The sequence below is a fragment of the Perca fluviatilis genome, chromosome 9 (assembly GCF_010015445.1).
Source record: "Perca fluviatilis chromosome 9, GENO_Pfluv_1.0, whole genome shotgun sequence".
Classification (NCBI taxonomy): Eukaryota; Metazoa; Chordata; class Actinopteri; order Perciformes; family Percidae; genus Perca; species Perca fluviatilis.
Genome location: NC_053120.1, coordinates 20,669,078 through 20,682,058, shown reverse-complemented (window position 1 = coordinate 20,682,058; position 12,981 = coordinate 20,669,078). Strand labels below are relative to the sequence as shown.

General features: G+C 37.2%; 2 protein-coding genes across 4 annotated transcripts; one reads left to right on the top strand and one right to left on the bottom strand.

The window, feature by feature from the left end:
* Positions 1-1,418: 1,418 nt before the first annotated feature.
* On the top strand, positions 1,419-10,440 carry LOC120565170 (afadin- and alpha-actinin-binding protein-like). Of its 3 annotated transcripts, none has more exons than XM_039810648.1 (14): positions 1,419-1,528; positions 4,618-4,734; positions 5,079-5,227; positions 5,373-5,576; positions 5,712-5,822; positions 5,940-6,075; positions 6,215-6,290; positions 7,162-7,342; positions 7,671-7,812; positions 8,149-8,285; positions 8,646-8,819; positions 8,987-9,104; positions 9,243-9,390; positions 9,486-10,440. In XM_039810648.1, the coding sequence occupies exons 2-14, from the start codon at positions 4,716-4,718 to the stop codon at positions 9,631-9,633; spliced, it is 1,743 nt and encodes a 580-aa protein (XP_039666582.1). In that variant the 5' UTR covers positions 1,419-1,528; positions 4,618-4,715; the 3' UTR covers positions 9,634-10,440. The 3 variants fall into 3 exon arrangements, with proteins under 3 accessions (XP_039666582.1, XP_039666581.1, XP_039666580.1); XM_039810647.1 differs by having other exon boundaries at positions 5,061-5,227; positions 8,649-8,819; XM_039810646.1 differs by having other exon boundaries at positions 5,061-5,227.
* A 467-nt stretch (positions 10,441-10,907) lies between these two features.
* On the bottom strand, positions 10,908-12,723 carry LOC120565171 (vitellogenin-like). Its single transcript, XM_039810649.1, has 5 exons — positions 12,546-12,723; positions 12,338-12,461; positions 11,879-12,044; positions 11,543-11,704; positions 10,908-11,440 (listed from the first exon to the last, which is right to left on the bottom strand). Exons 2-5 carry the CDS (start codon positions 12,383-12,385, stop codon positions 11,331-11,333), a joined length of 486 nt encoding a protein of 161 aa, XP_039666583.1. The 5' UTR covers positions 12,386-12,461; positions 12,546-12,723; the 3' UTR covers positions 10,908-11,330.
* Between the last annotated feature and the right edge of the window lie 258 nt (positions 12,724-12,981).

The window sequence follows — 12,981 nt, the reverse complement described above, 5'->3', positions numbered from 1 at the left end:
TATATATATATATATATATATATATATATACATAAATTTGTATTCTGAGGCACTTTTTTATAAATTAAAGGGAAGGGAGATATTCACTGCCTGAAAACTGAAAACCCTCTCTTACAATAAATAAATAAAACTTAGCAAAGAACTTAGATTAACCCCATTTGAATTCTTACATTTTAACTAAGAACTGGAATCTGAATAGACCTTTTGCACAGGAAAAGCACAGGTGTAATTAATAAACTTCATAATGGCCTTTTCAATTATTTCTTTTTGACAATTAGGGCCCCAGTATTGCTCATATTGCTTCTTTGGAAAAAAAACTGAGCCATGGTTAATGCTATTAGTTTACATGTATCAAGTGTCTGTTGAGAAAAAGGTAAAATCTTCTTGAAATTGGTGTAAAAGGACTTTGTAACCAAACTCGTCATTCAAGCTGTGATGTCCAAATTATGTAGTTTGTCTTTTTTTATTTTAACAAAGTCTTTATTTATAAGAATGTACATTTGTCTGTAGTAGGTTTTGTAAGGTGTTGCTTACTGTGTTGCCATAAGCTACTTTATTGTACTGTTCTTATGTGATGTATAAATTGTATTAAAGTTACTTTAAAGTCATAATTTTATGAATTAATATTATGTATCTAACTAAATTGCACTGCTTTATATCAGTTAATTAATTAAATTAATGTTACATTTAAGTAATGCTCCTTACACATTTTAGTGACTTTGACTTGTGTTTCTGAATATAGCATGGTAAATAGAGTGAAGAGTTGTATTTGAGCTTATTTGATAAGAATCATTGTATCCACAAATATAAGGTCAAAATACAAAAAGCAAAAAAATTATCAGTGTGTTTTGATAACATTGACATAATTAAAATGGCTATTTAAAAAAAATTGTAGTTAAGGCTAAGATACTCTATAGCAGAGATCTTCAACTGGGGCCCCTATGGGGTCCTCTGAGTTACTACAGGGGCCTCCAAATTGTTAATTGTTTGAAAGTGTCTTCAAAAATTGAAATGTCTTTATATGAATCCAACAAATTATTAGCAAATATAAATCAGCCTATTTGTGAGAAGAAAACACTGATGATAGGCTGACTGGCCTATAGGTAAGGTAGTCACTTAGCCATCCAAAGATCCAGGTAATCCTTAGGATTCACTGTGCCACATGTATGTATGTTTAACATTATAACATAATTGAGGCCTACACGTTGTTGTAGGCCCAGTTAAATATGCAACTTCATTTTATACGATATGTGGTAGGGGTTCCTGCTCCATCTCACTCTCAGTTAAGTGGCCCTTGGCTAAACGTTGAAGAACACAGTCTCTGATCGGTTAAAAACACTTAAAGTACCTCACAGCCGAGAGCCAATCATATTGAGCCGTGCTCGGTTGCTAGACAACGAGTCGGCCAATTAGCTTGCTGTTTGGTTTACATGCAGTGGCGTGGACGTCTATGGTCCCACTGTCTTAGAAGCTGCTGGATTGTGAAGCAACGAGCGGTCGGGAAATGCATGTGAAAATGCAAAGTTAAGTAAGTAGGCTACTCGAAATATTTTGGTGTTCACTTCTTTATAAAGTAAACATTTTAACGACTGCATTCGTGACTACAGTAGGCAACTTGTTAGGCTAAGATAGCAGCCGCTCGGCTTCAATGTCAGATTGTTTTCAGGTGGGACGAGGGGGGCACTCAGTGGGCAGTTAACGTCTGGTGGTTAGCTAGATGTGTAAAGGACCTGCATAGCCTTTTAAACAAAAATATTTTGAGTAGACGGTGTCCTGAAAATAGTTAGTTAACGCCAAGGTTACACATTATTACCGAAATTAACATAACTTAACGCCACACTTGTTCCAGGCTATCCCACTTTTATAGCAACCTGAACTCACAATACAGTTTATGTAAACGCTAGCTAAAATGATGTGACACCATTGACATTTGTTTCGCATACTGTTAAATGGTTTGTAGAAGTAAGGTGACCTAGTAGATATTATGTGGTGGTCACCTAGCTAAGTCATCAGTTTGTCTTGCAGGTCCCAGCATTGAGAGAGATGTCAGTTTGAGTACAATTTAACTTCAAATTAACTGCATAGAAAGTGTGGCATTTTACAAAACTATGATATTTAAATGTGTCAACTTTTTGGGTTCACCGAGCAAAATGTAATGCAATCTAATTCAACGGTATATGCAATAAATCCTACCATGAAGGTTATAATGTTCAGTTTTTGTTGAAACTGTTGAGGTGTTGATTCAACTTTATGGTTCATTCTGGAGGCTGAAGTTTGTGGTGCTTATGAACTGTATTCCATTAATGTTATACGAAGAGGCGTGTCTTATTTTTCATATAAATGAGGGTGACAAAATAGAAAAAAACTGAGCATTATAATCTTCATGAAGGTAGGATTTAATGTGTTTTACTTAGAAACTGAGTGTAGGCCAATCAGTCTGAGCTGTCTCCTGTGAACCCATCATTAAGTACCCCTCATGGTTGAGAATCTGTTCTAAAATGTCACACAGCATGTTCTTATCAGACATGCCTCAGAGGGACCACAAACCTTAAAATATATTCTGTAAATACTTACCGGTACTTAGATATTTCCCTTCGGAGGTTTTACAATGGAAAATACATTTGACTACATTTTTTTTTTTTATTTATTCATTTTATTTGTTAGGGACCATGTACAATTTTTTAACATAAATGTTGCCATTTGATGCATTGTACCAGAATTAGCCTTAGGCTAATTTACATCTGCAGTCCCTAGGCAGGGCACAATTTAAAAACATGACAACATCTAACAAAACAACAAGACCGATCACAAATCCTACATCAATATAATGCACATTGTGACACATACATACATACATACATACATACATACATACATACATACATACATACATACATACATACATTCACACATACACACACATACACACACCTGTTCAGCACCATGTTGAAAAACAAAAACATAAATAAATAAATTGACTTCAACTCAACATTTTTGAGTTGAAGGTTAACACTTGTTGAGTAGTCAGTCTAAGCAGCGTATAGACTTGTTAAGCTTTGTGGCTGTAGCCTTGCCATCTGTCTCGTCAGGCTGATTAAGTATCACTGAAACCAAAGGGCAGGTCCCCTAAATCAATGATGAGTCACACACAGCCTTAAAGTGATGGTTCGGAGTAATTCACCCTAGGGTCCTTTGCACCATGACCTCGAGCCAAACACCCCCCCAGAAGCTTTTTTCACCTGGGTCTAACATTGGGCAAGTTTGCGTAGAGTAGTGTTAGCCGCTGAATAGCTTAGCGCGGGGCTAATGGACCCATGTTTGTATCTCTTAAATGACCCCACTAATAATGCCCGAAATGATACCAAAGGTCTACACTAGTATATATAGGTTATGCACTCATAAAACAATGGATTGGAAAGTTTGTAAGTACACCAGAAGTTTATGTAAATAACACTTGCCTGCTGGCTTCTGCTCTCTGCTGTTGTTGTTGTTGCTGCTGTAAGACGAGTGCTTAGGGACATCTACAAATTACAACACCGAAAAGAGATGCAACAAAAATATTTTTTAATTTAACTTATTTTTTAAAGTAAGTGCTGTAATATAACTAGCAGGAGACAAGTAATAATTGAGGTAAGTTTGGAGACATTACCTTATTTAATCATTAAATTAATACATATTTTTGTTGTATCTCTTTTCGTTTAATAATTTATAGACGGCCCTAAGCACTCGTCTAACTGCGCAGTAGCAACAGAGAGCAGAAGAGAGCAAGCAAACTTTTTCTGGTAGTGACCAACTATAATACTAGTGTAGAACTTTGGTATCATTTTGGGCACTTGTTGGGTTATTTAAGATATAACAGATGAATCCATTAGCCCCGCAAAGCTTTCTCAACGCTAACGCGCACTCTACGCTTACTTCTCCCAGTGTTAGACGGTGAAAAATTTTTTTGTTTTTTTTTTAAATAAAATTTTAGGAAAGTAAAATACTCAAACCATCACTTTAAAGACTAAAATGTTCTTTGTAAAATAAATATGCAATGTGTAAATTCATTGCTCATGCTCTGATAGTTGCTGTCCTCGAATGAGGTGTTGTAGATGATAGTATAGGTTTGCAGTAATATCTGTATAGGTTGTCTATTTGTTAAAAAAACAATTTTCTTACAGGAGGAGAAATGTTTCTGATTGTGTGGTTCTGCAGACAAATCACCATACTGTCTGTCGGGGATTAGTCTGATCAGCTCATGATAAGAGCATTGAGATAAGATGCCGGCCTTGTCCAAGCTTGTAACCTGTTAAATAGTCCTGCAGTAACTATGTACAGTACTGTATTTATAAACAACAACATAACAATCATAATAAGCTTTGTAAAAGACTCTAAATAAACACACATTTTAATATTTTCTATTACATTTATCGGATGGCTGTGGGTATACTATGTGAACACTATTAGCTTGTTGTCTTCACTGGATGAATGAAATAGCCTCAGTGAATCTGCTGTCCACATAATCTGTTATTTAGGTTGCTGTGTGTTTCCACCCACTCATCGCTGCTGCACGTTAACTTCCATTGCCTCGTAATCCAGTTGAATGGGTGCTGCTAATCTGACCCTCTATTTCAGGAGCACTGACTGCATAGGTGGATGTTGTGGCAAGGTTTGAGTATCCTGCACATGTAGTAGACGATCCAGATACGCAGCCTGAAGGCTGCCCTGCAACAATGCCAGAGTCCTCCCTGGGTGAGTGAGTTTTTGACTTTTGTAATGTAATTTTACGTCTGCATCATTTCTAGTTTAGATGAACTGAAGAACAGTACTGCAGTGTTCTGCCTTCAGCAGTTGTGTATAGGTTACTGTATCATTTTGACTTCTAGCTTGTTCTCTGTATCAAACCTTGTGAGTTAGGAACAGGTTAAACTGACCCATATGGCGGATTAATGCTATTCTTAGTGTCTGTGCCAAAAGTAACCTCAATTCATTTAACATTTACTGTATATAAAGTGTTTTCCTTTCCTGGTCAAGCATTAACAAATTAGTATAAGACCATACCAATATATATTTGACAGACATTTTCCCCCCAAAAGTCAAGGACATTTGCGGCAGCTCCATTGAATGTAGACCATCTCCCTTGAGGCAGTTTAGCCAATCATCGCTGCCACTGCACAGAAACAACATGCTCAGTACCTTTTGCACAGAGGAAAACGTGCAGGAATGTCTATCGCACATCAATCAGGTTGGTATCCTGATTATATACATGTGTCTCTGATGTATTATTAGCGCAGTTATTGATGCTTGATGGCATGTAAAATATGACTGCAATGTCCTGGGTTCAAGTCTCCTCCACATCCTCTGATTCCTTTATTCTCCTTTTTTTACAGGAGGTGTCATCTCTTGGCCTTCCACCAGTTTGGATGGAGTCTGGAGGAAGCTCAGAAATGAATGTTGTGGCTGTGCTAAATTGCATGTATGAACTGATTCAGCTGCACCACAGGGGCCTCCGGACTCTGGAAAACATGGAAGTGGAGCAACTTAAGTCCAGCAGTAATGTGGACTACCTGCAGCTCACCAGCACCCAACTAAAAGTACAGTAACGTTTAAACCCAGTGATTCCTCCATATTAATATTGTATTCAAATAAAATATAGATTTGGTGGAAGTCAAATCTTCAACCAAAAGCAACTCAAGAGTTGCCATGTCAATGTTGTTCTGTTATCATAGGAGCAGCTTGAACTGTCCAAAAGAGAAAACACGGGACTCCTTGAGAGAGAACGACAGCTGCAGCTGAAAGTGAAGAGTTTGCAAAACTGTCTGAAAAATGAAAAAGAAGAGGTATTTTCTTTGGACTTACTGCCCCAGACAATGTCGAGTAAATCCACAGTCATGTTTTTGGTCTCAGGTGGATAAGCATGACACTAACAGTAAACACTTGTTATTTCCTCCTGCTAGCTGCAAAAACTTCAGAACATAATTGCAAGCCGGGCCAGCCAGTACAATCATGAGATGAAAAGGAAAGAAAGAGAATTTAACAAACTGAGGGAGCGCTTGAATCAACTTCTGGTTGACAAAAAGGAGAAGAAACAAGGTTAAAGAGAGAACCTGTTCAGCCCCATCCTATTCCCCAATGTTAAACATTTTAAAATCAAAGCAACACCACAAGATTAAAATTGACATGCCCTTAAAGACTCTCTTTCATTTTCTCCATTTGTTTTTCTTGCTTCCAGCCATTGATGTATTAAACAACATTGGAAGAGCTGATGGGAAGAGAAGCCTTTGGAAAACTGAAAAGACAGAAGCAAAGTAAGTTTACTTCTAATGGCATTTTTTGTCTAGACATTTTACATTATCTATGAACTTTGTCTCTGAAGACATATATTTTCATGGGTAAATAAAAAATGCGGGAACGCAGGAGAATTACATCAGTCTAAGGCAGGGACCTTGTTTAGGATCCTAGTGGCCTGAGGATAGAGGCTCTTCCTGGGTTGGGATCTTTAATGATTTCCTTAGCCAAAAGGACCTGTGGTCAGAGAAATGACGGAGAAATATGGACCGGCAGATAATGGACATATTTCTGATTATTACCTCTCCAACACAGGTGTGACAATAGATTATCCATACAAGGACCACGTTTGTGAACTAGTCAGATTTAGTCTATGAACTAGGTCAATAAGAAAGACAACGTCTGTGAACTTGTCAGATATTTCTGTGAACTTATCAAGAGACAGACTGAACTGTCCCGGATTTAGCAAGGTTTACCGAGATTAAACTAAGCTTTGTAGTGACGGCTACATCGTAGTGAAAAGTAGAACTACTGCAATCTTGTAATGGGTAACGAAAACACCAAGTCACTTTTTTTTTTTTTTATCATTTTTACCTGCACTTTAATGTTTTTAATTTGTTTTTTAATTGTTTTTAATTGCTCTTTAATGTTTTATGTAAAGCACTTTGAATTGCCCTGTTGCTGAAATGTGCTATACAAATAAAGCTGCCTAGCCTTATTCTTGCAGCGCCTGTTATCCCTTAGGCAGGGTAGAGCACCGCCTATTATTGTGTGTTCAGCCAAACAAACCACTCTTGGTAGGGCCTTGCGGTCCTGTTCGGTGCTGTTGCTGTACCAGGTGAGATTATAACGGGACAAATAAACATAGATGATTAACTTTCTCATCCCAAGGCATGAGGGGATGATGTATAAGACTTTGCTGAGCGACTATGACCTCCGACAAAGGGAGTTGCTGCTGGAAAATGCAGAGTTGAAGAAAGTGTTGCAGCAGATGAAAAAAGACATGGTGTCCATTCTGAGTTCAAAGAAACCAACGCTGAAAGACAACCAACAACAAGATGATGATATACAGGTAGGACAAGCTGGTTTTTTTTGTGTTTCTTTTTGTTTCCACTCACTGCTCTCACTTCATTGCCTTTATGTGATATTGGTATTGGTGATCAGTAATATACTGCAGGTAGACATACAGTAGATCTCTTGCCAGGGGTTATTCAAATTTGTTTTCCCATTTTGCTCCCAGTATTTGAACAACCAAATTAGGTGGAATTATTCTTAAAAACATTGATTACAAATTGTCTGATTAAGCAGACAAACACAATAACCATGGCTAAAATGGGTCAAGGGGTTTTAGAAATGTGTGCTACTATTGGATTGAAATTTATTTTCATTTTCGTTGTCAGGCTGACTCGGAAGAGGAAGTGTTTGATTCCAGTAAAGAAAGTGTAGAGCTGTATTGCGTTCATGCCCGGGAGAAGCTGACCAACAGTATTCGCCTCCAGTGGAGAAGACTTAAGAGCCACGTTGAAAGATTGGACAACCAAGGTAGTCTTCACGTTACATACTTTCACTCTTGACCCTGATGCATAAAGGAATGTAACTCTGTGTCTTGTAATGAGTCTAGATAATTTGCATTCCTCTCTAACCTCAAAAATAGCTTTTGTACCATTGATGTGGCAAAAGAGATATAGAACAAGAAACCGAAGCATGCTTACATTATATACTGAAACCAAAAAGAATCCGATTTGTATGAAAGCAATCAAAACAAAATGTTTTTCCAATGACATTCCAGACTGGATCCTAACTTCCTGTTAAAATCAATACATAGAAGATGGATGTTAGCCTAATTGTAAAAATAGATTTTCTGGGTTGCTTGTCCAGTATCTTTGGCTCAGATTGGCAGGAGCAAAAATACTGATGCGGTTTCCCAAGAGACTCATGAGGAGGAGATGGACAGACTGAAGCTGGAGATCCAGCAGTGCAAAGACTTCATTCAAACACAACATCAGCTCCTGCAGGTAAGACTGAATTACTCTGACATTTTAGCCATTAAGCTCTCTGGAGAGTTCATTAGTTCAAGTGTCAAAGTCACACTGCTGAGACAAGGGTGCCATATAACTCTATAAAACAATTTTGAGTAGGAAGTAAAGGGACACTTTGAAAAACGTATACATTTTAAACTGCTAGTTTTAAAAATTAGTCAACGTCTAACATTGTAGCTTCATCTCAGGGTTAACTTTTTCTTTTATAGTGTTAACTGAGCACTTAAATTGGAACCATGTTTGCATGTTGATTAAAAAAACAACAGTATTTTGTTTGTTGACCCTTCCTTTATTAAATTCTGGCTGTACAAACCATGGCACTTCTTTTTCTTGTAGCAGCAGCTGAGCTCTCCGTATGATGAGGAGAAGTCATCCCTGCTGAGCGACTGCTACATGCTGCAAGAGAAAGAGCGCTTCAGAGATGAGTGGAAAACCCTTGAGGAACAGAGAAAGATATTTGAGAGGGAGAGGAGGAACTTCACTGAAGCAGCTATAAGACTTAGCCATGAGGTGATTTATAAAACCTATTTTTCCCAAAATTGGTATGAAATAGAATTTAGGGAATACGCTACATTTCGCTCTTTGCAAAAAACAGCTGTGTGCCAAGATGACTGGTTTATGTCTGTGTGCTCACTTTAACTTTAAAAAGTATGACATGCATCTGGTTTAACTTGCAGAGAAAGGCCTTTGAGGATGATCGAGCAACGTGGCTCAAACATCAGTTTTTAAACTTGAGTCCATTTGCTGACTCAAAGAAACCCCAGATGTCAAAGTCCAAAAGTGCCTTTTTAATATGTGAGTGTCCACTCCCTTACACTGGACAGGTCCAGGTCACATTTGTCTTTATATTTGAATCTTCCAAAGTTGATTATGTTTTTATTTATAATTATTAATAAGTAACTTTATTAATAAAGTTTCATATTATCTTTGCAGCTAAAACAGAGGCGAGTGCAGCGTCAGCTCCAGAAAATCTCATCAAAAGGCCATCTGACACAACCTCCCCCACACCCAGATGTGTCCCACTGACATCACAATCAACAGCCGAACTGTATCCCACACTTTGCCTTGTCCCAGAAAACAGGTACAGCATATAATAGTACAAATAATGACATGACATAATGTACCTCTAAATTAATGCTTCTATTGTGCACCCTAAACTCTTTGTCAAATTTCCAGATCAACCAAACCAAAGAGATTGACTGAACATGTTGAAGAGTCAAGCATCTTTTTAAATGGAAATGTTCCCGTTCAGCACAAACAGTGGAACGGCCGTGAAGAACACAGCAGCCACACACTCACAAAGGAAAAGACAAGCTCTATATGAAGCCAAAAATTTTAATAATTTGAATCATAATTCCTGTTAATGTTCATTGATTATAGATGATTTGTAGTATTTCAGAAATGCACCTGAATTGTGAATACCAAACACTGGAAGATTAAATAATTTTTAACAGTTAAAGTCAAACAAGAGTCCTGATTAGCTGCTGGTGTTCTGTGCTCTGTGTGACTGAGAGCAAATCGAATTGTTTCTTTTTAATTATTTTACTGTTTTGTATTTAGATTATGTGATAAATATATTTATTTATGTGGTGCTGTAAATCTTGTTTTGGCAGTCATATCTAATGTGTAGAATCTTAGTCTAAGTTTAGTACTTGTGCCACAAAAGATCATGTGTAAGGAGATGTTGCTTGGCCCTTGTTAATGTTTGCTGTTGTACATAAACTGTTTATTTCACAACTTTTCAACTACTTTTCAACTAGTACGTTTTAGAATGTAGAATTAATGCTGCTGTTTCACAAAATGCAATTAGAAACTGAAAAAAATGAAGTATTTTTCTATAATTTGATAAAGAAATGTGGTTGACAGATGTCACAGTTACATCAGTAGCTGGTGATGTAGGATGTTAAAGTAAAATAGGAAAATGCTGTAAAATTTAACAGAAATTACATAATGTGTAGTAGAACCCTGTCACTGAGTTTAGACTACTCTGATGTCAATATAAATGTTTATTAATGTTTTATAATGTTTATTTAAGTGGCTTTATATTGACAGATAAGAATAATTCGTACATGATGTATTCTAGAAAATCTTATATTCTTGAAACATTCATTATACATTCTTGAAACACAAATTTCTTGTCACTTGACCTTTATTGGCCTCTATCACAAAACAATTCTTACTGATCTTACTGAGTTACTGATCAACAGAACTGCTTCACCTGTTCCATCCCATTCATTGGTGGCCTATAACTGACGAAAATGGAGACCATTGAGGTAAACGGAGTGAAGCAGCAATTCAACAACAGGACTGTCTAGTAAAGAGGTAAGAGCTGTAATAAATTGCTTTTGCTTTTGTGGCTAGATAGTCTTGGAGCTGAACTGAACTATTGTTATTAAATAATATATCTAGTACTAAGTTAACATATATTGTACACTGGTGATTTTGAAACTATTTTGAGAGTGACGACACTTTCTGGAGGTGTCGATCAAAAGACTTTTACACATACAGTAGTGGCCGAAAATATTGCAACCCTTAAAAAACTATTTTCTCTAAAATAAGTTGAAATTGACAAATGTATTTGGTCACAACAATTCTTTATTTATCTGTATAGTCACAGATTTTTACAACTTTTGTTTCTCTGCATACCAAAGAAATACATATGAACACCAAACATTTTTTCTGGATTCCACAATTGTTTTACGATTCAAATAAAAAGGTGCCAATAGTCGTCCACAAATGTACATTCTTTAACAATAATGGAATAAGCCTCCCAAACATTTACATTAAAAGAAAAAAAGCAGCTGACTAATCAGTGTAGTAGTAAGGTAAAATACTTTTTTTTTAGCACACCGATTCTCAATATGGAAGGACATTGATCATATAGTGCATTTTCCCTTTAAGTAATGCATCACTGTAGATCTATGAAGTCACAATAGTCAAAATAACTTAACAGAACGCTTATTTTGAGATGCAATTTATTTAAATGGAATTGATGTAAGTGACCAATAGAAGAAAGTGTTATTAAGCACACTGAGCAGTGCAGCTGCAGGCTAGATGGGCTTCTGTTTTTCTCAGGTCCACGCTCTTCTCGTAGATGCTTCGCAGACTCTCTGGACGATTCAGGGCAGAATCTGCACAAGTGAATGTAGCAGAATGATTATGAACTGTGTTATTTCTCTCCACGTTTTCATATTCTGTCACTTGAACCAGCTGTGATTTATTTGCAGTCTTACCAGCAGGAAGGCAGTGGAAGCCAATAGTGACAGTGGTGGTTTTCACAGGGAAACAGTCGGGCAGGCAGCGCAGTACGGGCTCAACAGAGTGGCATTGGGATTCCTGGCCATGGAGATTTACCTGCCTCTCCAGTTGCACAGATTCAAGCTTCATACGACACTCTGTAGGAGAAAGGAGTTGATAAGTGAGTTTCTGATGGATTCAGTGCATCATAACATGTTTAAGATTGTTTAATACCTGCTTTAAACATATGCAGTGATCTAACAATTGTGTCACATCACAGTGGAAAAAGATCTTGATGTAAAAGTAATTACACAATGACCTTTGTGTCTTACCAATGCTGTCCCTACAACTCGTGGCTGGCAGAACCCAGGAATGAGCATAGCTGACTGCGTTCTTGGTCAAGCGTCCATTGGGCGTGCGGTATTCTTGTCTGATTTCCCCATCAGCCTTTCCACAGAGTCCACAGGTCTGTCCTCTCATCCATTCCACAACTTTAACCTGTATTGCAGGATCATATGAGACATTACAGGCTATCCAGTATACATTGTATGTCAAATTTACCAAAAGCCAAAAAATCAGTTTCTCAGAGGTCAAAGTTTGAAGCCTGGAATTTGCAAACAAAAACCTTTATTATAATTTTTATATATATATATATATATATATATATATATATATATAATATATATATATATATATATATATATATATATATATTATAGTTTGAATCCTTGGCCCAGAGCCAAAGATGCCTGTCAGTGAATTTCATATTAATCAATAATGTAATTCATTACCTGCGCCAGCCTTGGCAAACAAGTAGTGGACGTTATCAGCAATGTCATCGAAGGGGGTGAGACCTGTGATTTCTTCAAGTGGCAGTGCAATTGGAAGACTCAAAGCCATCTTATAGACAGTATGCTGTAGACAGAATAATTCCATTTATTAGACAAACAAAAACAAACATGGCTTTATATTTTGGGATAACTACTAAATTCGTCATACTGTTGGTGTTTTCCAAATTAAGTCAATGGTCCTGTCAGATGTGGCAAAGACTGTAAGTGAGCGCTGCTTAGCGGTGTTTTTATCCTTTCCTTGAACCATGCCAGCCATTATGGAAGCTGGAATGACATCACACACCCTGCAAAATAATTTCCAAATATCAGACATTTCATAGTCTATATTACATATGAGTAGGCTAAAGACATGCGTTTGAAGTTTCATACTTCTTTGCATAGCGTTTAAAGGCCGAAGGCAGGTTGTTCCATTCCTCTCTCACGCGAGCTGCAGGGCTTGGACCAAGAAGACCAGTCTCGGATGCGATCGTGGTTTGGTACTGCTTGCATTCAGCTCCCCAGGCGATTTTGACTTCTTTTTGGAATTGTTTTTTGCCTGCTTCCCCCAGGACTCCATGTTCTTTTTTGTGTTTGGATTAATACAT